General features: G+C 37.2%; 1 protein-coding gene across 1 annotated transcript in view; it reads right to left on the bottom strand.

Moving 5' to 3' along the window:
• Positions 1-25,771, bottom strand: part of fam149a (family with sequence similarity 149 member A) — a 29,908-nt gene extending 4,137 nt beyond the window's left edge. Inside the window, exons 1-14 of the mRNA XM_053630721.1 lie at positions 25,162-25,771; positions 16,389-16,481; positions 16,083-16,215; positions 14,536-14,678; positions 11,837-11,962; positions 9,733-9,900; positions 6,978-7,162; positions 6,317-6,468; positions 6,116-6,210; positions 5,443-5,610; positions 3,376-3,499; positions 2,984-3,103; positions 1,355-1,451; positions 712-870 (exon numbers count right to left, since the gene is read on the bottom strand). Coding sequence (XP_053486696.1) covers positions 712-870; positions 1,355-1,451; positions 2,984-3,103; positions 3,376-3,499; positions 5,443-5,610; positions 6,116-6,210; positions 6,317-6,468; positions 6,978-7,162; positions 9,733-9,900; positions 11,837-11,962; positions 14,536-14,678; positions 16,083-16,215; positions 16,389-16,481; positions 25,162-25,352 — 1,954 coding nt within the window. The 5' untranslated portion in view covers positions 25,353-25,771. The remainder of the gene's footprint in view (positions 1-711; positions 871-1,354; positions 1,452-2,983; positions 3,104-3,375; positions 3,500-5,442; positions 5,611-6,115; positions 6,211-6,316; positions 6,469-6,977; positions 7,163-9,732; positions 9,901-11,836; positions 11,963-14,535; positions 14,679-16,082; positions 16,216-16,388; positions 16,482-25,161) is intronic.
• Between the last annotated feature and the right edge of the window lie 276 nt (positions 25,772-26,047).

Genomic DNA, 26,047 nt, shown 5'->3' with positions numbered 1-26,047 from the left:
CTGTTGCAAATAGAGCCTTTACTGCAGCAATTCTGTCTCGGTCTTCTCCCCCCCCAATTCATGTTTTGCATTGAATTTATGCAGCAAAAGAAACAAAATGCATGCATTTGCTAAACCCGACAAAACAAAAATGTAGAGAGGCTTCAAAAGAAACTGCAGTGCAAAGCACAATCTATGATCAATACAATACAGCATACTGTCTATTGTATAAGGGCAGACCTGACGCATATAAAATAACGCGGTATCTGTAATTCCATCTAATGTTAGTGCTTTTATGACATTGTACTATGATTGACTAAATTTTCCTGTTGGAAGAGAACATGTATTAGTGTTTTGGAAGAATTATTTGATTTTGAGACATGTTTGCAGTGTTTTGGTAGACATGGTGTATTGTTTTAGTGTATTATTGTATTTTGAAAATTACTGTTTGAGTTTAGTTTACAATGTGTGGATTTTGAGCATGTAATGAACCGTTTTGAAAATTGTGTGTTGGTGTGTTAAGAGTTTAGGAAAATTGTTAAAAGTATTTTTAAAAAATTGTCGATCATAAAAAATTGTCTGCAAATATAGTCCGTCTGCATCGTTTCATTTCAAATCCAGAGTGCTGTATTAGAAAAACAGAAACCTAACTGCCAGTGTCCAAAGATATGTTGCTTAAGCATAAATAATATTGAATAAACTCATTCATAATTATTATTGCTTTATATTTACCCACTGATCCAAGTACAGTTATGTTCCCCCCTTCCCCATCAGAGGAAGAGAGAAGATGTGTGCGTCTCTTTGGTGGTGTGGCACAGTCAGAAAAGCCATTTGCTGTAGAAGAAGTGATGCCCATGCTGAAGCCTGTTACACCCATAGGTGTGCCTTCACCTAAGACACAAATTCAACATACAATTTAGTAACACATGAGACACAAACAAAACTCAGCTCACAATGACCATACATACACATCTACCAAGTAATAATAGTTACTTATGAGTTATATGTAATAATGAGCATGTAATAATAACCCCCCCACCCAAGAATCAGAATTTCAGCTTTCATTTCCTGATATTTACACCTAGGTGTGTTAAACAACTTAGAGCATGACACCTTTAGTGGCAGACCACCTAATTTTAAGTGAGCAAAAGTATTGGAACAAAGTCTTACTGTCTGATCTATCATCTTAGTCATCTTTTGAGCTCAAAACCAAATGTCTTCATTGTACAGAAAAAAAAATAATGAGTTGGCTCGCCATTCCAATACTTTTGGAGGGGACTATATGTAATATTAATGGTCAGAAACAAGTAAGATTAATGTGTGCGAGTGTGAGATAGGCTACATGTGTGTTACTGTTACACACATGCATAATCACCTGTTTTGGAGATGATTCCAGTGAAAAGGCTTTTCCCGGTCCTCATACTAAAGGAAAAATCCATGGCTGTGTAAGAACTTTTCATCGGTGTGTCTGACTGCAGAATGTAACAAGACATGAATTACACCAGACCTTTTAAATTTTACCCTCCACATACAACACCTGCTATAACATTCCTATCTTTATCTATGAAGTTGAGTGATCCCTGCTCATGCAAGGCTGTTATGATTGGGCATTAGGAATTGACAAAGGGGGAGCTGTCTTTAATTTAAAATACCTTCCCAATAAAATATATGGTAAATGTTTGTGGATAATATGCACTTTTGAAAATCCCATTCCAGACTTAGTCCCCCCTTTGCTGTTATAATATCCTCCACTCTTTTTAGAAAGGCTTCCCACTAGATTTTGAAACATAGCTGTGGAGATTTTTCCATTCATTACATTTATGTCACATTCATACATCTGAGCAATTGTGGGCAAAGGGCCTTGCTCAAGGGCCCAACAGTTACAGATTGGCAGTGCTGGGGTTTGAACTCACAACCTTCTGAGAAGTAGACCAACGCCTTAACCACTGAGCTATCACTCCCCTACATGCCCATTCAGCCACAAAAGCATTAGCGAGGTCAGGCACTAATGTGCCTGGGCAAGGAGGTCGGGGTCAGTGTTCCAGTTCATCCCAAAGGTGTTCAGTGGGGTTGAGGTCAGGGTTCTGTGCAGGCCACTTGTGCATGCAACTTCCATTCTTCCACTCCAACCTTGGGAAACCATGTATTTATGGACCTCGCTTTGTGCACAGGGGCATTGTCATGGAACAGGTTTGGACCCCTTAGTTACAGTGAAGACAAACTGTAATGGTATGGCATACAAAAACATTCTAGATAATTGTGTGCTACCAACTTTGCAGCAACAGCTTGGAGAAAACCCACATATGGGTGCGATGGTCAGGTGTCCACAAATGTTAGGCCATATAGTGTAACAGCAGAATAAGCACTCCCAATTCTACATCTCTCTACAGGTCTGCATACCAGCAGGTCTCACAGGGCATTATGAAGTCTGATTTAACTAAAATTGTTGTTAAACTGCTTTCAAAACGAACATTCCATAATCCTAGTCCAAACATATTCAAATCCAGTTTCACTAGCACTTCAGGTGTTTTTGTGCTTCAAACATCTGAAATTTTTCAAAAATTGTCTATTACTATGGGTGCAGGTAGCACAGGAGAGCAAAAGTCCCCAACTTTGATTTACGTGAAGGAAGCAGAACCGAGCGCCAGCATTTCTATGTGCATGTTTTTTTTCTTCTTGTCATGTTTCATTGTAATTTGTACCTTAGTAAAGGTGTTGGGCCACCACAAGCATGGAATGATATGGCATCCACAGTCACCGCAACTCTGAGCAAATATATACTTATTAGAGATTTTGGAGTCACATGATAAAAGTGCTCTCTATTGCAATCATCAAAACCCACATGAGGGAATATATTTTGGAAGAATGGTGTTTTTCACTCCAGTTCAGTTCCAGATTATTGTGCCAAATGCATTAAAGTTGTATTGGTGGCTCATGATGGCCCAATACCTTATAAGTCACTCCATCAGTGAGCTCTACAAACGGCTCCTTTAAGGACTCTTACTCTGAACATGTGGTTGGTGTTGGGGCGGGATAGGGACTCCAGCAGTAGGGTGGGCTCTTTCAGTGGTGGAAGGTTGGACACTGTGTGCACTGCACCACCTCTCATGATCCGACCCCTGAGCTAAAAATGGTGAAGGACATATCACACTGCCATTCATTCAGTTTCATAAACATCACTATGCATTGAACCATGAAAAAAAAGGGGAAGTAAACATACAGAGTAACCAGAGTTATGAATCAACGTTACATAAAATATATGCAAATTAGTTCTTTTTGCAGCCTCAAAAGAGACATGTACTACATTGTGTAAATAGTAGATGTGTATGTCACAACATTATATAAAAATCAATCAAAAAGCAATTGGATCAGGCCACCTGTGACAATGTATGTTACCTGTGTATGTCTGAGAGCAGGAATGTTACAATCTTGCTCGGCAGAGTCGGCTTGGATGAGAGGAAGTCTGTGGTTCTGAACTGCACTCACAGGTGGGGTGAGCAGGTCCTCAGCCACAGTGGATCTACAGCACAAACACAGTCAACAACTAACAGAGGTATGATAACTCCTGATATGTCTGCAAATGCTCCGAGCTAGCTCTTCAGTCATTCCAGAGGTCTACAAATAAAACAGTTTCACAATTAATAAGGTTGGTTTAGGGGCAAATTTAATAAGCATTGTCTGTGAATACAGAGATACTCAGAAGACCTTCTAGTGTGTAAATCTTGTTATATTGTTTTAAATTTGCATTATGTATTAAATCCGCATTTGACATGAAAAAAAATCCTTTTTTAAAAATGGTTTTAAACACACTGACAAAAAAGGGAATAAAGGCATAAATACAGTGCCATCCACTAATATTGACTCCCTTGGTAAATATGAGCATAGAAGGCTGTGAGAAATTGTCTTTATTGTTATCCATTTGATCTTTTGTTAAAAAAAATACATTAAAAAAAATATAAATAAATCACAAATACTTAGCGCTCATGGATATCAAAAGAATTTCAAACAACAGGTTTATTTTTAAAAAAAATCTTTGTTAAATGTGTGCGCAACAATTATTGTCACTCCTATGAATTCGTATAAGAAAAATATATTTTGTATATTCCATTGATATTTCCATTTTTTAGTACACCTGGGTAAGCCAGGAAATTGTTCACCCATGACTTCCTGTTTCACAGGGGTATAAATATGAGGTAACACATAGGCCAAATTCCCTTGGTCATTATTCATAACAATGGGTAAGACCAAGGAATATAGCTGTGATGTGTAGCAAAAGGTTGTTAAGCTTCACAAAATGGGAAGTGGCTATAAGAAAATAGCACAAGCATTGAAAATGCCCATTTCCACCATCAGGGCAATAATTAAGAAGTTCCAGTCAACTGGAAATGTTATGAATCAACCTGGAAGAGGACGTGTGTCTATATTCTCTCAACGCACTGTGAAGAGTATGGTTCGAGTGGCCAAAAAGTCTCCAAGGATCACAGCTGGAGAATTGAAGTTAGTTGCATCTTGGGGTCAGAAAGCCTCCAAAACTACAATCCGAAGTCACCTACATCACCACAAGTTGTTTGGAAGGGTTTCAAGAAAAAAGCCCCTACTCTCATCCAAAAACAAACTCAAGAGTCTTCAGTTTTCCAGACACTACTGGAACTTCAAATGGGAACGGGTTATATGGACAGATGAAACCAAAATAGAGCTTTTTGGCAATGAACACCAGAGATGGCTTTGGCACAAACAGAGAGGTAGCCATATGGAAAAATATCTCATGCCCACGGTTAAATATAGTGGTGGCTCTTTAATGTTTTTCTGCCCGTGAATCTGGACAGTTTGTTAGGATACATGGCATCATGGACTGTAAAATATCAACAGATTAAATGAAAACCTGACTGCCTCTGCCAGAAAGCTTAAAATGAGCCGTGGTTGGATCTTCCAGCAGGACAATGATCCAAAACATTAATCAAAATTAACACAAAAATGGTTTACTGACCACAAAATCAACGTCCTGCCATGGCCATCCCAGTCCCCTGACTTGAAACCCATAGAAAACCTATGGGGTGAACTGAAAAGGACAGTCCACCAGCATGGACCTTGAAATGTGAAGGATCTGGAGAGATTCTGTATGGAGGAATGGTCTCAGATCCCTTGCCATGTATTCTCTGGATAAATCTCTGGTTTTGGATAAACCATGTTTTGGATATGTTTTCTTTGCAATTGTTTGATATCCATGAGACGAGAGTATTTTTGTGAATTCTTTTAGCACAATATCACAATGTTAAACAAAAACAGCCTTCTTTGCTCATATTAACCAAGGATGCCAATATTAGTGCAGGACACAGAACTGCCACAGCAATGGGTTTTTATTTGGTAACTTTAGTTCCCACTAACTAGCAAAATTAGATACTGTTGAGTATCATCTCGTTTTGTGAGGCAGCATCAGTGGGTAAATCTGGGATTATGACTAACAGCCTGGTTCCTCGCAGGGAGCTTTGTGCTGGGAAGTTATGACACAGAAGAGCTCTGCCATTGAGTTTGGGGAGAATCCGCTGGCCAGAGGGTTTGTGCGAGTGTGTACTCATTCCACTTTGGGCCTTCAGTGTGGCGAGTGTAGTGCTTCCGTCGTCTGAGTCACACCTTCAACAGAATCAACACAAAAGCAAAAAAACAAAAAATTGTTGGCAAAATGTAACTTTTGGTAACTGAATCAGAACCCCTTTGACTAAACCACATATAATAATGCATTTTTTTCCATTACCAGTTATGGATACCAAGATAATTAAGTGCAGCTAGATTTTGAGTGTGGTATACCAGACAGTATAATGAAATATGATCATCCCCTGATATTTTATATATTGTGAATGAAAAGAACATGTACATCATAGAAATAATAGAATACTGTAAATATTAGGAAGCACTCTGTCAGCATAGTTATAAAAGCATTACAGTCAGAGGTGTGTGTATATATATATATATATATATATATATATATAGATAGATAGATAGATAGATAGATATACACATATACATAAAAAATAGTGCAAATGATCAAAAGAAGAGCACTGCTCAACCAGTATTATATATCGGTTTTGCAAGTGCTGCAATGATTTTGTCTGAGATTTTGTAACTATATGAGACTTACAATGACCTTTCGCCATATCCCTGCTGTCTTTGTTGCAAAGGCTTTGCTTGGATTGTCATAACACCGTTTAAATTAGTCTTAAAGACATTTGAGTCCTAATCAAACACAAAATAAGAGAGTTTCATTTAGAAGCGCAGAACTGTATTGCTCAAATAACAGCATTCTGTATTTCTGTCTTGTGTTTTTGTTGTAGGTTGGTACCTGCCCATTATAGGTGTTTGTCCATAGAAACATGCTCCTGCTATTAGAGCCTCTGCTAGGAGAAATGTGGCTTCCTCTTGATGGGAGATGTGATGAAGGTTCACAGAAGATTTGGCTTGTACTCTCCATCATCCATCTCTGTGTTGCTCCGTCTGATGCCATAATAATGAAGGCAAGGGAAAAGTCTCGTAGTGATCTTAAGTACTAGCAAAATAGTAACTTAATTTAATTTATTTTTTAAAAAAATATATAGAACTATATTTAAAAAAAAAAAAAAAAAAAAAAAAAAAAAAAAAAAAGATACATCATAGGTCCAAAGAAGTTCAAACACACTGCTATATACGATATTCACTTTGCATGCATACATTACATCAGTCAAGATCACTTGGTCGTCTATATAATACTCTTGTTACACAGAGCCTTTGTAAATATTTAATCATGAGCCTAGTTTTCCTTAATTCCAAATAAATTACTTCATGCCTTCCATTTCTTTCTTTCTGTTCAGACTGTGTCTATTATTGCACCTTGGTACAAATATGAATTAAGGATTGCCTTCACAATGCTTCCTAAAATTTATGGGGGGGAAAAAAAAATAAAAATGATAGAAGAACTGGCATACAAATGTAAGCATCTCTGTCAGTATTAATTAAATTAGACCCACCAGAATGTTGCTTCTCCCAGTGTTTACGCAACAGCTCTTCCAGTAAGCTCACTACCTCCCGCCATACATCATCAAACAGTGAATCAGCCACAGCATCACGGATGCAGGCGTTGGGGGACACGCGGGGTATACCATCCCAGGAGGCAACAGCTGAAGCCTTCCTCTGATCCATTCCCTCATTTTCCCTAACATAAAAGAACCATGCACATCCTTATACACTTCATCCTCAATGTGTACACAATTCTCTACTGGTGTAATAAAATATGAAATAAATTTGGTCACTGAAACAGTGCTATTTAAGTGCTTATCTTTTTTTCTAGGCCAAAATTGTACTAAATATGAAGCAATATTAAAACTGATTTTTACATCATCAAATTTTATGAGTTTGGATCATTTTATATACAATTTATTTTATATAGTCATTGTAAAATTCCTGATATCTTTAACTATACAGACACCTGCCATCCCAGAGTGTAAAGGTTTTGTCTATGTCGAAAGCCAGAGGCCTCGGTCAATGTGACGTTTATTTCCATGTACATTCTGTGTGTGTGTATAAAAAAAATAATAATAATAATAATTAATTAAAAAAGTTCCGTGTAACCACAATGTCTTTTCTTTAGTCAATAACAACAATGCACTGAATGTACACTGAATGCATTCAAAACTATTATAGTTTGCTTTAATTACAGTAACTCTTTTGAGGGGAACACTACTGTTAAAAAAGTTCTTAAAAGAATTATGATTTGCAGGTAAAAAAAATATTTTCTCCAAATATTTTTTTTTATTGGATATTAGTAATTATTATCAAAAATTCACATTTTTACTGTAGCCACTGCTCATAATATTTGCTTCATGCAATATTTTCTGCCAATTCTATTAATGAATTAATTTTATTAGAATTAATTCTATCAATTCTATTACCCACCAATAATTCCGTACAGGGTTCCCACTCAAAGTCAAATGTAAAATTCCATGACTTTTCCCTGACTTTCCCTGACCAAAATCTTGAATTTCCATGACCTATTGTACGAAGAATGGTAAAATGTATTGCCTGGATACTGAGCAGAAATAAACTAACTATTTTAACCCATTAAATCTGTAAGCTCGATTTCCTGGTCAGCAGACATTTTCAGTGGAAAACTTAGTTTTCATTGCTTAAAAAGAACATATACTTATCTCATGACTAGTGTTTACATCTCAAACAAAATGGTCCTTATAAAACAAAATATATTTCTTTAATGGAAATAAAAATCCATCCATTTACAAGGTACCATAAGCCATTTTAAGTACATTACTACCCATAAAACCATGTCACATTCAGCAAATGAGCACACTGTTTTGTTTTGTTTTTAAAAAGAAAAGACTGATTTTATATTATCTATCTATCTCTCTCTCTCTCATATATATATATATATATATATATATATATATATATATATATATATATATATATATATATATGTCATATATTTGCAAAATTTATAAACAATATTCCCCGATATTCCTGGACTTCAACCCCAAAATGATACAATTCCCTGACTTTCCATGACTGGAATAGACTTTATTAAATTTCCATGACATTCCAGAAATTCCATGACCAGTGGGAACCCTGTCTGTATGTTGAATCATCAGGAAGCCTTTTTTTTTTTTTTTTTTTTTTTTTTTTTTTTTTTTTTAAAGTGTAGTCAACAGAACAGAAATCTGTGTGCCTGTATTTAATGTGGGGGGGGACTCTAGGAACATAAAGGCTTGTTCAATTTTCCCTGTGAAAGAACCCTTTATTAGGGGCCAAGCACAGAAGGTACATAGGCACCTATTGTATCAGTTAGTTTTCTTATTATTCTGCTTCTACCCCACTGGGAGCACCACCACTAGTACAAAAATTCACTTTTCAAATGGTTATAGTTGTTGAACACTGTCCTAGAGAAAAGAAATTGAATTAATCATATTACTCTCCACATGGTGACCGCAGTCCATATCTTAGATTAAGACTCCACCCATTACAGTTAACATTTTGAAATGTACAGTATTGAGGGTTTTTTTGCTACTTCTCTTTCAAATTTGGTCCAAGTCTTGCCATTATTGGCTCAGATAATCAGTGGACAGAGCCACACAAATCATTGAACATAATTTTGATATTCATACTATTCAAAAGTTATGATCCAGTATCTGTTAACATTCTAACTAATGCTTCTGTGTGCTTGTTCTTGCCTTGGAAGCTCTCCTCAACATCAAACCAAACTTGTGTTCTCTGTGTGGTGCACTAGAATAAACAACAAGCTTCAGTTCTAAAGTGCCTGTGGTCGATTCCCATGTGGTCTTCTAAAAAGTGTCTGTAATCTTGTGTCATTCAGTTCCTTTCTTTTGTGGTTCAGAATTTCAATAACCTTTCAACCTGTTGGCATGCAAATACATGCCTCTGTTATGTTCATTTCCTGTTCAACCTTATTCTCAGCTGTGCTTCTGAACCTATCTTTTATTCATTCATGTACATTCCATTTCTCCTCTTCATGTTCTTCAGGCTCTACATTATGCTTGCTGTGCCTTTCGTGCTTGGCCCCCTTAAACGCTGCTTGCAGCTTTTCTAAGGTTGTTATTGAGAACCTTACAAGATTCCATTTTAAGAAATGCATTTCTTATTTATTGTACTTACTGTTGCTCACTTAGTTATTTTCTACATAGTGCACAGTGAATGTATAAATAAGTCATACATAAATTGAATGTGGACAAACAGAAGATTCATTGTGTGGCTTACGTTTCTCTCCCATCATAAGCTAGAAACTCCTCTATCCTGCCCTCTACCGCATACATCTCCTCCTCTTGTGGGATAAGCAAGGATGATAGCTCTGAAATAGGTAACCCAGAGTGTACAGACTGACCAGACCAGGATCCTGGGGCTAGTCGGTAGCCCTCCACACATAGCCTGCAGAAAGGGAGGGGAAAAAAGAGGAAGGAGTATAAGACAAAGAATTAGTGAGGGGGAGAGAGAGAAAATAACTGATCATAAATGGGCCAGACTGATAAATGCAGCACTTATGGGCATTTTTACAGCAATCTCATCCCATTACTCCACAAAGCACTGTATATTTTAAATCAGGTGTGAAGCATTCTGCGAGAGGGCTGGTATGTGACGGTGCATGTAAAATAAAACATCATTTTTGTGCTGCACACTGATGAATGCATTCTAGTGAAGTAGAAAACAGCCCTGAAACCAATCAATAGCATGAATCCATGCATCAAGGGCTAACACATTAGAGGCCAGAAATGGAAAGAAAAGCAAAAGCAAAACAAACAAAGTACTTTTTAAAAAGTTTACTAGCTTCAGAAATTCTAAAGAAAATGATGAAGAAAAAAAAAATATATCACCACACAAGACAACAGTTAAGGGCATACAGTGGTAAAGATATTGAGGTATTACAACCCCAATTGTGAAACAGTTGGGAAAGTACGGAAAATGGAGAGAGAGAGAGAGAGAGAGGGGGGAAAAAAAAAAAAAAAAAGCCACACAACAAGAAGGGTCATTTGAAAATTCAATTCACCCTGTACTATATTGAAACACATTATTAACATTATTTTATATTTTACTTTGTGAATTTAATTTATTTTTGAAAATATACACTCATTTGAAATCTGATGACTGCAATGCACTTTAAAAAAGTTGGGACAGTTGACTGTTTAAGACAGTGACGTCTGAGGGATCAGAGATCACGCGCATTCACAAGTGGTTTACCCCAACACATGCAAACTACATGACCAAAAGCTTTGATGGCATACATGCAATGTAACCTTTCCACTCCATAGTGCTGGTTCTGAGATAACAACTACAACAAAACTACAAAATTATTCATTCACTTTTAACTTGCATAAATTATGGGCAAATTGTCAAATTTATTTATATAAAAAATAAATGAATATTTAAATAAATACATAAATAATTTTTTTTTAAAAAGACTGAATGTAGAACTTCACACCACAAGATATCTGTGGCAAGCTCTCAAAGCACTGAAATGTCCAGAGGGGATGGATATCTTGGGTAGGCTGTGTTCTTTATCTGGTCACTTCCCGCTCTGTCACACGTGCGTTCCTTATCCATCTGTCTTATCTGTCTGTTGTTGGCCTTGTGCCTACCGGAGCCAGTCATCATTACTCTCCGCTATCAGAAACTCCCACAGAGCTGGTCATCACTCTCATTCTCTCAAACACGGAACATCACTCTTCAACTGGGACTCTAATAAGCCTTCTACACTGGAATGTAATACCAGTCAATTAGCACTGCTTCTTTCATTATGAACTGCTTAAGCATAATTTGCTCATAAAGATTAAACATTCATACCATGAAACATTATATCCTTGGCTTATTTTATGCAATACATGACTTTTATATAGACAAAAGTTTATTATGAGAAATATATGTTTTAATTTAAGATGTATTCAAAATCATGACATTACTCGAGTTTATTTATTAACTCACACCTGCTATCAGAAAGATTTTCAAGCATGTTAAGGGATTTTGTGCATCTATTTTCAGATACATGTATTCTCCTAATAAATGAGACAGTAATAAATAATGGATTTTTTTTATAAATATGTAATAAAAATTATTATTTAAGTAGTTTTTCTTTAGTAACCAGTTTGATTTGGTCAGGGTTATGGTGGATCCAGAGCCTATCACAGTAACACTCAGTTCAAGATAGGAAAACCTGTCAATCTATCAAAGGGGACACACACACACACAAAATTAGTCTTAATCAGACTAATTTAGGTGTGCTGTCAGCAAACGTGTTGTGACACAAAGCTTTGTGTTACATAATAACAGTCGGTTCTAGTGTGTGTGGACTGGAAGATAAGTAAGAGCTTACTCGCTGTGGTTGTCTCTTGGATCCAGGCATGGAGGTGATGATGCTGCAGTCCTAGTGCTAGTGGGTGTCCAGTGCACATATTGAATTCCCTCTTGCTTTGGAGGCGCCAGTTGATTGCCTAAAATCCTGGAGCATCACCACACACAGTTTGCTTACCTATCCATTTCTAGTTATTTTTTCTGTTACATGAAAATGTTGAAGGATAATACAATTCAACATAGACATTTAAATATGATACACTATTTCAATCAAAAAAAAAGTAAATAAAAAAAAAATTTAATTTTAAAAAAATGTGCATTTCTACAATCTAGAATACACTCTCATTAAGGAATCTGCACATGTAAGATACACACACACTGTAAGATACACACACAGTGTCATGCAAAAGTTTGGGCATCCCTTGTCAAAATTTCTGTTACTGTGAATATATAATTTCAAAAGCCAAATGTTTTTGGCACCCTGTATGTTCAATACTAATAAGTAACACCGCTTTTGGCAAGTATCAAAGCTGTAAATGCTTTTTCCTGTCAGGTAAGAGTCTTTCCATTCTTGTTTGGGGGACTTTTGCCCATTTTTCTTTGCAAAAGGCTTCTAGTTCTGTGAGATTCTTGAGGCGTCTTGCATGCACTGATCTTAATCAGTTCACAGGACTTGCATCAGGCTTGTTAAGATGTTCCTTTGAATTTGTGGTTAGGAAAATTCAACCCCCCCGATTAATCTTTCATGAAGGTAATATTTGTGCATATTTCAGAACAGTGCACCACCATGCCAAAGTCTGCTAAGTCTTCCTGAAAGCATTTTGCAGGCAAACAGAGGTTTTGATTTGCCTTTCTAGCAATCACACGAGCAGCTCCCTGAAAGTTTTCTTGGTCTTCCAGACCTCAAAAAAAACATAGACCTCCAAAATTCCTGTTAACTGTGATTTCTTAATTACATTACAAACTAAGGAAATGGCAACTTAAACACTTCGCTGTCTTCTTATAGCCTTCTCCTGCTTTGTGGGCATCAATTATTTACATTTTCAGAATGCTAGGCAGCTTCTTAGAGGAGCCCATTGCTGCGGATTGTTGGGACAAAGCTTTAATTAGCATTAGAAATTAGCATCACCTAGACTTTCCTAACGATGATTGTGAACAATCCATAAATGTAATGAGTTAATTAAGGATTTAAGAGACCTTGGTAAAAGTTATCCGAGAGCTCAAATCTCTTGGGGTGCCCAAACTTTTGCATGGTGCTCCTTTCCTTTTTTTTATTAACACTAAATTTGTGTAAAAATTTATATATATATATATATATATATATATATATATATATATATATATATATATATACACACACACACACACACACACATACATTCACATACATACACACACACAAAGAATGTTTCCTCTTTAACTTCATGACTCAATCAACTATTCACAGTAACAGAATTTTTGACTAAGGGTGCCCAAACTTTTGCATGCTACTGTGTGTGTGTATAATATATGATGCAGTAGGTGATTTTTTTAAATAAATACTTTTGTAAATAATAAATAATTACATGTGCTATTTTTATTTATTTATTTTAATTTGTAATTATTTAAATATAATAATTAAATGATCAGCACCCCCACAATAAACACAATGTGGACTGGTCTCTTTAATGCAGACCACACATTTTCTTTCATTCATTCATCTACATTAACTGCTTCATGGCATTATCCTTTGGACAGTGGGAAGAAACCAGAAAACCTGGAGGAAACCCACATGGACATGGGAAGAACTCCACACAGACGGTCACCGGAGGTCAGAATCGAACCCAGCGTTTAGTTTGTGTCCCAATACCATTTCTGTGCTGATTTGGAAGCATGTTTGAGGTCATTGTACTATAGACTATAGACAGGGCTAAACCTCCTGGCAGTGGCATCCAGGTTTGGAGCTAAAATATTGTAGTAGTTAGCAGAATTTATAATACGATCCATCTTCATAAAAAAAATCTTCCTAGATCACCTGCCACAAAACAGACCCAAAGCACCAATGATCTGACCTAGTATACTACAGTGGGTGTCTGTGATATAGTGGGATTTGTTCTTGTTTGCTGAACACAAACAAGAACATGTCAATAGTGTGCATGGCCGACACGTTTGATTTTGATCTCATTGTAATTCCAGTAATGCTTGGTGAAGTTCAATCACTGTATTTTCTGGGTTGCTCTGAAGAAAGGCTTTTTAATTCATTCTTTCTGAGCAGCTTGCTGTGGCATGAGTAGTTTAGAACTACAGCCTCAGGCTGTATTAATGCCTCAGGAATCAACAAAAACTTTCAGCTATTCTTTAATGGTATTTTAAACTGCGTCTGTTTTTATATCCATTACCTAACGTGCAGGTTAAGAACCAATGGTCTCTTTATTACTGAAAACTCTTTGGTTTTCTCCATGATGATAGATGACAATTTGTTTACATTTATTTGAAATATTCTTTATGTAGGTCAGTGATTTTGACTTTTACTATTATTTGTTGTACCATTAATCAGTGTGTGTAATCTTTATATTATAAAATCATTTTGACAAATCTCTTCAAGGGTGCCAATAATTCTGGAGTTGACTGTATTTCTCCCACTTCATTTCCAAGAACAGAACAGTAATCGCACTCTAAAGTCAGAAAGACACAAGCACATACAGGTGCTGAAGTACTGAGAACATGTAGATGGGTGTGTACCTGAGGTGGGGGGAGTGCGTGTTCCACTCCTCACACTCCTTGCGTAGAGACTCAGATTTACTGCACATTTTACCTTCATACAGCAGTTCATCCAGGGCGCTAAAGAGCTGCCGTACATGCTGAGTATTTTCCCGGTCAAATTCCTGCATGCATAGTGCAGAACATATCTCACACCACCACCCCGATGGACCAGTAACATGCTCATAGTCAGTTAATCATCAGTATATTGTGATAATCCCTACGCAATATGTTTTCTTCAGCTGAAAATATTGTTATTGCCCTTGTGTTCCATTTGGAAGACAAAGCGTGTCCAGTTTGGATGCCAGCATATGGACAGCTGTCTTCTATTTCAGCAGTGCATGTATTTTTCTTGGCAAAGGCAATCGTATAATTTTGCACTGGCAAGTGTTCCATGTTTGAGAAGCATGGCCAACAGAACTGGCTCTCTGTCTGCCTTTCAGTGACGTATGGGTGACAACAAATGATGGGTGACAAATGATGATTTCGAGGCCTGTGAATATTAACTGTGACTGTGTTAATAACAAACTTGTCGATTATCTAGAATGGCTGCATGCAAGTGTGCTCTAATCTATTAGACAAATCATTTATTTCACTCCTGACATGTATAGTCAGGTCCGTAAGTATTTGGACAGTGACACAATTTTGGTCGTTTTACCTCTGTGCACCAACACAATGGATTAATATGAAGCAATCGAGATGTGAATGAAGTGTAGACTTTTAGCTTTAAGTCAAAGGATGTAACAAAAAATATTTCATTAACCGTTTAGGAATTATAGCCATTTTCACCGGCTCAAAAGTAATTGGACAAGCTAACAATTATAAATTAAAATACATCATAAAAAAAATAATGTTAAAATATAATAATACAATGATTATTTTCTTGACTACTCCCTTGAATTAAGGCTGGATGTCTACACTTCAGTTAAATCTTGCTTGTTTCATTTCAAATCCACTGCGGTGGTGCACAGAAGCAACATTAGAAAAATTGTCGCTGTCCAAATACTTATGAACCCAACTGTAAATCCAGCTAATTAAAAGCATCAACCATGTGACTGATATATGGCAGAATCAAAACCACCCTATATTTTAGATCAGTGGTCACCAACCCTGTTGCTTCAGATCTACCTTCCTGCATGGTTCATCTCCAACCAAAATCTAAACACACCTGTTTTAGCTGATCAAGAACTTCTTAAGGAAATGATTAGGTGATCAGGTTTGTACGATTATGGTTGGAACTTCAGGAAGGTAGATCTCCAGGAACAGGGTTGGTGACCACTGTTTTAGATGATAACTAACAGCCTTTTGTACTTGAGTGTGTTTAATATGCATTTGAAATACATGCTACTTGAAACATGCTACTTGAAACAAATGTCAAGCATAAGCTTTCAGATCAAAATGGTGTCGTGATTCATTGCAGATTAGAGATACTTGATGGAGAGATGCTTTAGCCATTTTAGTTGGTTACATATTCACATACTAAACAGGGCTGGGATATACCGAGCAACAGATGGCATCAACATTCTTACATCGTATCTCCAGGAGTAGATGGAGCTGTGTTCGGTGGAGAAGCCTGTAGCGTAGCCAGCACTGCATGAACACGTTGTGAGAAGGCTGGCTGGGCTACAGTCACCAGTGGAGCTCTGAGAACACACCGAGACACTGAAACACAACAGAACCATAAAAGTCCCAATTACGCCACTGCTTGCTAGAGGATATTTATTTGGACATGAAGCTAAAACTGTACAACACTAGTCATGAAAGAAACACAATATGTCCTTCTTCTCCAGTGAAAGCTGAGAGAATGCAAGTCTATTTAGACATGGACAAATTACCTTTGGTCATTCGATAGGCCTCTGTTAGAACTTCTGGCGAGTTGGACAGGACCTGAACAACTGTATTTGTTTGGTTCTCTGAGAAGCTTTTTCCTAGAGCATAAAAAAATAAAAAATAAAAAATAAAAACACCGACAGGAACATAAATACATACAATGGATCAGTTTTATATCAAAGTGTAAAGTTAGTCATTGCTGTGGTAAAATTCCCGTCAGCTCAGAGTATAATTTTCCATTAAAAATATAAATTTATTGGAAATGAATTTGTAATGGGTTACAGTGTGCTGCTCCAAGTTTTCACTCTGATGAAGCTAGTCTTTCCTCAGCTGATTATTGTAAGTAATGAATAATTCAGATAGAACAAGAACAAAATACAAAAATGCAGGCATGCGACACATGGAGTGTCGCAAGCAAATGAAATCTTCTGACTTTTTCAAATTATAATAAAGAACATTAACATTAGATTTTAGCAGTAGGAAATAATCTGTAAACTGTATCTGTATTTAAAAAAGTCAAAATCTAAAATGTAATACCACACTAATCTCTCACACATTTGGAGAGAATAACACTTACATAAGAAATCACATTAAATAATGAATGTATGAAAAATAATTCCTCCAGATTTCCACAAACAAAGGGGCTCTGAAATTCAATAAATGCACCAACTTACCCAATAACAATGAGTCCTACATTCCTGCTGGACCACCCTGTCCTGTAGCAGTCTGTGTAAACGCGAGTGGGCAGAGAGCGCAAACTGGGTACTGAAGTAGAATACCCAAAACTACCCAACATTGCATTCATGGGTGCAACTCGTTATAGTGTCAAGGACCAGGATGGATTTACAGGCAGCATCCTCACCTGTGCATCCACATAAACCCTCAGACGCTGTAGGAGGATCTGTTTACCTGTCTGCTCTCTCAGCTTGAAAAGGTCAAAGCAAACCCCAGGGTTAAAAGACAGCCTCATCCAGCTCAGAAACTCATCTCTCTCTTTCAAATTCCTTCCTTTCCTGTCCCAGTCTTCACACATATCTATGGTCCATTAATGAACAATGCTCTTCCTTGTTGCTCTCATGGCTACTCTTCTGTACCACAGTTGATCCAGGCTTGGATAACTTGAGATGACTTTGTGGTTCTTGGGGAGTTTTCCTTTGTCCACTCTTTCTCCCTCCCTCCCTCCCTTTCAATCTTTCGGCCCTCCCGTTTTCCTTCTTTTTATTTATTTTTTTATTTGCATTCCCACATGACCCTAATACACTGCACTGAAATGCACATATGTGGTCTCTATTAGGGCTGGGAAATATGAGAAAAATATCATATAATACTTCAGGACATTTCTACAGTACATGATGCATAACACAAATTACAATTTGGCTAAAAAACTGTTTGCAAAACAGTAGCAAAATAAACAAAAACTGTTAAACTGACTTTGATGGTACTTTTCTTTAAAACCTACAAAGACAAAGAATACTTAAAAAAACACCAAATAAATTACATCAAAACAATTAATTTGTAATTATTAAAAACCTAAAAAACGATCTCAGAAAAGTGTACTGCATAATTTATCATTATATCGATATATCGCCCAGCCCTAGTCTCTACTGTCACATAAAATACCTGCTAAATTAGGTAATCCAAAATTTTAAAACTGATAAAGCAAATCTAATTTGCAGCATTGCACATGCAGCAAGATTTAAATCAAGATGTAGACAAAGCTGCAAACTAATTAAAATATTGGCAAATAAAATTTTGTTTTGTTTTTTTTTAAATCACAAAAATTGATGTACGCGTCTCTGTTGAAAGAACCACAGATGCAGTTCTGTTGAGTTTAAAGGGCTAAGGAATTCCAAAACCTGATAATACCAGAGTTTCACATTTCACATAGTCAAAACTTACACAGTGGGTCTCCCAAAAGAGTGTGCACAATTGTCTAAGGTTTCTGATAACCCTGCCATCGAGACATTGAGAGTTTGACTCTCGACATTGCTACTGCCATTCAAGAGAACATCATTTCACCCTATACTCAGTCAAAAATGGCTCCAAAATGTTCCTTTGGATGTTCACTCATTTTAGGATTTCCTTAATAAATAAATAAATAAATAAATAAAAATAAAATAAAATTATACCACCTTTTGCAAATTATCTACAGTGGTTGTTTAAATTAGCATCACACTAATGAAAGCGATTTTCTATACAAAATTTATAGGGGCATTCTTAATTAATTACACATTAAAGTTTTTGTTTTTTTTTTGGTTTGAGCCTCTGCAAGACCCTTTAAACGATCCACTTTAGAAAGTAACTATCTAAAGATCCCTTGAGAAACCCTTTTCTTATTGTCGAACAATGACAAACAGCCTGGGGAACCATATGTTGGCTGACTGCTGACAGCCTACAAAATTATTTAGCTATCTGCTGAACTTTCACACTAAAGTCCAACACAGAAGTAACATGGCAGCCAAGAAACAGTGAAAAGAAAACTAATTAGCAGAAGAGTTTTGGCTTTGGCGGGTGATGGAGACTGAAGAGAAACCTTTGGCACTGGTGACAGATCATGTTTCCCCTAGAGAGCAAACAGCAAATAATTTCAGCAGCTTGCTTGCCAGGCCTTTATGAAACATGCATGACCTTCATGAAAGCCACAGTAGGCAGCTGACTGATGTGGATTCAGTTTATCATCAACCTTTTACCACCAAAAACAAAGGTGTCGTTATTTAACAGAAAATACATGATGTAAAGTCACTGTTCATTTTCTTAGACATAGCTTTCACATGACTGAACGGAAGTAAATGGGTTAAATTTAGGTTCTTTTTGTGGGTGTAATGTGGGCCATTCTGGTTAGTAACTCCCAAGGGTCACATTTTGGCTCAGTATGTTCTGGAAAATGTCCTAACACTAGCACATCAATCTATTACTAATCTCACTTACCAGTTCATTCACCATTTGCACCAGCAAAGAATAAATGAGTAGAATTAAACAAGCAAGTGAATATTTTATCAAAAATGCTTTATGTTTAAGCATCCACCAATTACTCATTCTGATTAAATCAAAGCACATCCAGCCATGTTTTTCCCCCAGAGCTATGGCCCTTATTAACGACAGAAGACACTTTTTTTTAGCCTGAAATCACCAATCTGCATAATTCAGCAGCACTTAAAACACAAAACAATCTGTACCAATCATCATTGTACAAAAGCCCATATAAACGTGCAATAAGGGCAGTGACGGCTCAGTGGTTAAAACGCTGGACTACCGATCAGGTCATGAGTTCAAATCCCAGGCTGCCACTGCTGGTCCCTTGAGCAAGGCTCTTAACCCTCAACTGATCAGTTGTATAACATGAGATAAATGCAAGTCACTCTGGATAAGAGTGTCTGCCAAATTCCATAAATGTAAATATACACATACAAACCTCAAGCATTTAGATTTTTTTGCGTATACACTATATGACCAAAAGTATGTGAACACACCCATCACACCCTTATGAAGGCCTTCCTCAAATGGATGCCACAAAGTTAGTATGTCTTTGTATACTGTAGCATTACAATTTCCCATCACTGGAACCAAGAGCCCCAAACCTGTTCCAGCATGAAAATGCGCCTGTGCACAAAGCCAGATCCATAGATCCGGGCAGCTGGGGCTCAGGTGGTAGAGCGGGTTGTCCGCTAATTGTAGGGTTGGCGGTTCGATTCACGGCCCACGACTCCACATACCGAAGTGTCCTTGGGCAAGACACTGAACCTCAAGTTGCTCTCGATTGCAAGTTAGCACCTTGCAAGGTAGCTCTGCTACCACTGGTGTCTGTGTGTGAGAATGGGTGAATGAGACACAGTGTAAAGTGCTTTGGATAAAAGTGATATACAATTGCAGAACATTTACCATAAATACATGGCTTTTCTGGGTGAAATTACTTGAGTGCCCTGCACAAAGTCCAGACCTCAACCTCACTAAACACCTTTGGGATGAAATGAACACCAACCATGCGCCAGGCCTCCTCGCCTTACATCAATGCCTGGGGTGCTTCTCATTTCTTATTTCCTTTCTTCACATCATTCCTTGCATCTTAGCTCCACCCCCTTTGGATGTGAGAGAAGGATGAGATGTGAGGAGCGAAGAATCGAAGCAAGTCAAATGGAATATCCTCACTTTCTCAAGCGACGTCAATTAATGATGACTGTGCTCAGCTGGATGACGTCACTGCGCTTCAGGGGTCTGCCGTTATGCTTATTTTTTTGATGCGCTGTTATGTTGTTGGAGCTTGGTTAATAACATTCTTAATAAAGCTAAATGCACTGATTGTATGTGAAATGACATTCAACAATGAATTAATGAACAATACATAAATTATTGCATCTTTTGTGCAGCTTTACTTATCCAAACATGCCTTGATTCTTTACAACTCTCAATGTAAGCATATTAGGGCTGCAACTAACGATTATTTTCATAATTGATTAGTTGCCCAATTATTTGGGGGGGGGGGGGTGCAAACCTTCAGTACCATTTTTTTTCGTTTGATTAAAATAACATCCACAAACACAGACTTCAGACTAAAACTTTACACAACTATTTGTCCACAACAGAAAAGAACCCAATACATGCAGATACACACCAGAACATATATTATTAATTTAGGACTGCGGTTTAATTCAGTTCTTTTTGTGCATCCATAAAACATTATGCATAAATACTTGTATATAATGTAAACTAATATACAAGTTTATATTATATAATAGTACTTATGCATTACTTTTTATAAAAAGGTAATGTTGACAACAGTAAACTGAGGAAAGTCATCGTCGTTGACTCTGGGTATCTGCTAAAGCTAGCTGCGTCACATTACGTGCGTATGACGTCATGCGCCGTCGACTAGGAAGTGGCTTATATTTCTGGTTAGTAAAAAAAAAATAAAAAATGCTAGTGTTCCTTTTGAGATGACATTACCTTTCTAAAATCCACACACTAAATGGTAGAGTACACAGTGTATAGTGTAAGTGTATAGTACGCCATTTGGGACACAACTTTAGTATTTACTCTCCGAAACGTGTTTTCGGAACAGAAGTAACGTAATGAGTAAATCTCCCCCGTGCCGCGCGCAGACCAACTAATCGATAATGAGAGTCGTTGACAACGATTTTCATAATCGATTGTTATCGATTTTATCCATTAGTTGTTGCAGCTCTGTCTCTATCCCATTTTTACTTTATCTTCATTATACCATTAAATTATATAGCTTAGTTAACTTTAGATAAGTTTATTCCTTTATCTATTTTTTGTACCATACATATCAATAATACTCATGTGAGCAACATACCAGGCAACAAAATTGCAACTGTATTTAAATAATTTTATGATTTAAAAAAAAAAAAAAAACTTATTTGGGCACTGACTTAATAATGCTTCTTTATGTGGTTTTGTTAGATAACACACACTGTACTGAGCTTAGAGACAAGTGTGACCTACAGTGCTGTGAAAAAATATTTGCCCTGATTTCTTCTGTTTCTATGTATCCCTCATAGGGATGTCACGATACCAAAAATCTAGTAGTTGGGACCGATACCACCAAAAGTACACGATACTCAATACCAAGGTGTGGTATAAAAAAAAATTTTTTTTTAAATAATTAAACTCTTCTGGAGGACATCCTCCTCTGGCTGATACTGGCAAAGAGAGAGAGAGGGGGGTATTTTAGTTATCAAACACTGTCTGACAATGAGTGGAGGTGCACTCCTAAACGCGCGGGTGCATACACCATACACTCTGAATGCAAGCATTAGTTTAAATTCACTGATATGTTGGCAGGCCAAAAAGATTCATTAAAAGCATGAACATTTGAATAATTATTAGTGACATCAGGCTACATTTAGCTGGCAGGACCATGGCTGAATGGTGATGCATGGTGGCCCATTCGGAGGTAGTTTATAACACTGCAATGTGTTAGCATCGTTAACAAATAACTGGCTATCGCTAACATTACATGGAGCATAACGTTAGCTGGTTTCATGGCCACAATGCAGCTGCCTCAAACAAACATAATATAGGACCATTGTTAAGCTGAGTTAATCTTCTGTAGTTTTTCCCGTGTGCTTGTAGGAGTTATTCTTCTTCACCACTTGTGGACCGACTAAAACACTTGCACGTATTTGCTGCCCCCATCAGGTCCGGAAGAATTGCAACCTCGGTACCTCCATTAGAAATGGTTCCAACACTGGTGCAGAAAAACAAGTACCGTCACGTTTTAAGAATGTTGGCACCGACTTGGTACCGAAAGTATCGGTTCTCGTGACATCCCTAATCAGTCATACTAAATAGTTTTAGATCTTCAAACAAAATGCAACAAAACAAAGGGAACCTGAATAAATAATAAGTTTTTATTTTTTATTGAAGCAAAAAAAAAGTTATCAAAACACCTATCACCTATGTGAAAAACTAATTGCCCTCTTAAAATCTGGTTGTGCTACCATTAGCAGCAATAACTGCAACCAAATGCTTCAAATAACTGGAGATCAGTCTTTCACAGCACTGAGGTTCAATTTTGGCCCACTCTTCCTTACAGAACTGCTTTATTTCAGCCACACTGGAGGGTTTTCAGGCATGAACTGCCCATTTAAGGTCCTGCCACAGCATTTCAATTGGTTCCAGTCAAGACTTTGACTAGGCCACTCCAAAATTGCTGCTTCTTTTTTTTTTTTTTTAGATCATTGTCTTGCTGCATAATCCAGCTGCGCTTGAATTTCAACTTATGGACTGAAGACTGGACAGTCTCCTTTAGGATTTTCTGGTAGAGAGCAGAATTCATGTTTCCCTCAATTACTGTAAGTTGCCCAGGCCCTGAAGCAGTGAAGCATCCCCACACCATCACACGTCCACCACCATGCTGGACTGTAGGTATGATGTTCTTTTTGTGGAATTCTGTGATTGGTTTACACCAGATGTAACGGGACCCCAGTCTTCCAAACAGTTCCACTTTTGACTCCTCAATCCACAGAACATTCTCCCAAAAGGTTTGAGGATCATCAAGGTGTGTTTTGCAAAATTCAGAGGAGTCTTAATGTTCTTCTGGGTTAGCAGTGGTTTTCACATCGCCACGCTTCCATGGACGCCATTTTTTGCCCAGTGTCTTTCTGATAGTGGAGTCATGAACAGTGATCTTTACTGATTCGAGAGAGGGCTGTAGGTCCTTTAATGTTGTCCTTGGCTCTTTTGTGACTTCCAGGAGGAGTAATCATTGTGCCCTTGGAGGAATTTTGGAAGGTTGGCCACTTCTGGGTAGGTTCACTACTGTGCCGAGTTTTTCCATTTGGAGATAATGGCTCTCCCTGTGGTTGTTTGGAGTCCCAGACCCTTTGAAACAGCTTTGTAACCTTCCGAGACTGATAGATTTTAATCACCTTCTTCCTCATCATTTCTGGAATTTCTTTCAACTTTGGCATAGTGTGTTACTAGCGAAGACCTTTTAACCCAGTGGTTTTCAAAGTGGGGGCCGCCAGGGGGGCCTCAACAATTTGGTGTGAAAAATAAATTCTCACTCTCAGACAACCACACACACACACACACAATCAATTCCTAATGTAATGTAATGTAAAGATGTAAGGTGTAATTATTCATTTTAAAAAAGGGGATATATTCAGAAGTCTGTATTTTTAATGTGTTTTAAAGACATCTTGCAAAAGTGGGGCCTCGGTCAAATGTTAAAGCCATTTGGGGGGCCTTGCCCTGGAAAAGTTTGGGAACCCCATTTTAACCAACTTCATGCTGTTGAAAAAGTTCTATTTAAGTGTTGATTTGATTGAACAGGGTTTACAGTAATCAGGCCTAGTCCATCTGAACCCCATTATGAATGCAGTTTCATAGATTTGTGGAATTATTAACTTCGGGGGAAAATACATTTTCACACTATTTTCCTTCAATAAATAAACATTTAATAACTATATTGTGTGTTTAATCAGATTACCTTCGATTTATCTTAGATTTTGTTTGAATTTCTGAAACAATTTAGTATGAGAGATACACAAAAACAGAAGAAATCAGATATTTTTTCACAACACTGTATGTGATGGACATTGATCAATACAATGTATTATAAATAAGCAAACTTGATTTTGCAGTTATAACCACAGAATGCACAAGGAAATTCTAATAAAATGTACATACTTAAGATCAGTGCTATGAAGTATTTAATTTTATAAAAGATAGCCTAATTCAAGCTGATCAAATGTTATTATTTATCCTTGATTACTACATAACTTTAATTAAGCTCAAACAAGTGGCCTTGTGAAAAGATATGCATATTCTGCATCTTCAACAAATCAATTATATAGAAAATGAAAACTGAAGCCTGTCCATGTTTCCAAAGAAGGGCTAAAATTAGACCAAAGGCGAAACTAAATGCTGGTGTAGATGCAGCAATTAGATATGCTAGGCCCAAAGGAAAGACAATACTTGCACATTCACTGACATGAGGCTTGCATGTGTAGCACTGCCAAGGAAAAGTCTTGGTTGGTGACAATAACTACAATAAATAAAAATTACAATACATTTTGGTCTAAAAGATGCCGTGTAGCACTGCTTTTATTTTCTTTCCATCAGTTACGTCACAAGTCACTAATGACAAAACAAGTAGAGGTTAAAAAACAAAAAAACAAACAAACAAACAAACAAACAAATTAGTTGTTTAGCTTATTAGTTGTTTAGCACATTTAGTTCAACAGGATTCAACTAATAAAGCACTTAATACACCTGATTCTTCTTCATCATCTTTCGAAAGAAGTGTAGTCTTACCTTAGACTGCTGTCTTGGCTCGAGTTCATTGTGTCTGGCTCCTTCCTCATCTTTTTCCCCGGAAATGTCCGGCTAAGGTGCGACTGGTGCTTTTCCAGGTTGGAGACTGAACTTCTGGCCAACGAACCAAAGCACTTGGAGGCGACAGAGGCGCTCCGTGGCGCCGGGATGTGCTCCACGGTCACTTGCATTTAAAAAGTTTCTACATGTAAAGATCTGTGGTCATGAGCTGTAAGCCGACTGCCTCATACAGGCAAGGGAGAAAAAAGGTAGCTAATGACGCTTAAAGTCAAAACCTTCCCTCCATGCGTCACTGATTGAGTTCCTCAACGATCTCAATGTTTCTGTAGAGCTGAATATGGCTGTATCTGATTGGTTCTCATGGCTTCCGTTGCTTGTCTGTCAAGAAATGTCCCGCCCTAACTTTTACAAGTCGACACACACCATAAAAGCACTGTTGATGGGAGATTCGCGAGGGAATCGGTTCCTTTGAACCACCCATGTGAATCGATTCTTAAGTACTATTCAAAATAATAGGTCTTTTTGAACGAGTGAACAAACTGGTATCAGTCTGAAACTTGGAAGCCTAAGCATTCAATTTCCATACACACCCTGCTGGAAAAATAATGGTTTTAATGGTTAGCTATAATGGGAATTGTATTTGTTTTAATTGAAGTTATAATGGTTGCTGTGGGATTCTACTGGTAATTTGCTGCCTCCTGTTATGTAGAGAAGATACCATTAAGGACCAATAATGGGAAATGGTAACGGTTTTATAGCTGATTGTTTGTAATGTTATTTGTAGTGAAAACCTTTAGAATTTCTGATGGTTTTCACTGGTTTCTATTTTTTGATGGTTTCTATTTTTTTTCTCAGCAGGCACAAC

The sequence above is a fragment of the Ictalurus furcatus genome, chromosome 8 (assembly GCF_023375685.1).
Source record: "Ictalurus furcatus strain D&B chromosome 8, Billie_1.0, whole genome shotgun sequence".
Classification (NCBI taxonomy): Eukaryota; Metazoa; Chordata; class Actinopteri; order Siluriformes; family Ictaluridae; genus Ictalurus; species Ictalurus furcatus.
The sequence above is the reverse complement of the archived record's forward strand: the minus strand, read 5'-3'. Positions and strand labels throughout refer to the sequence as shown.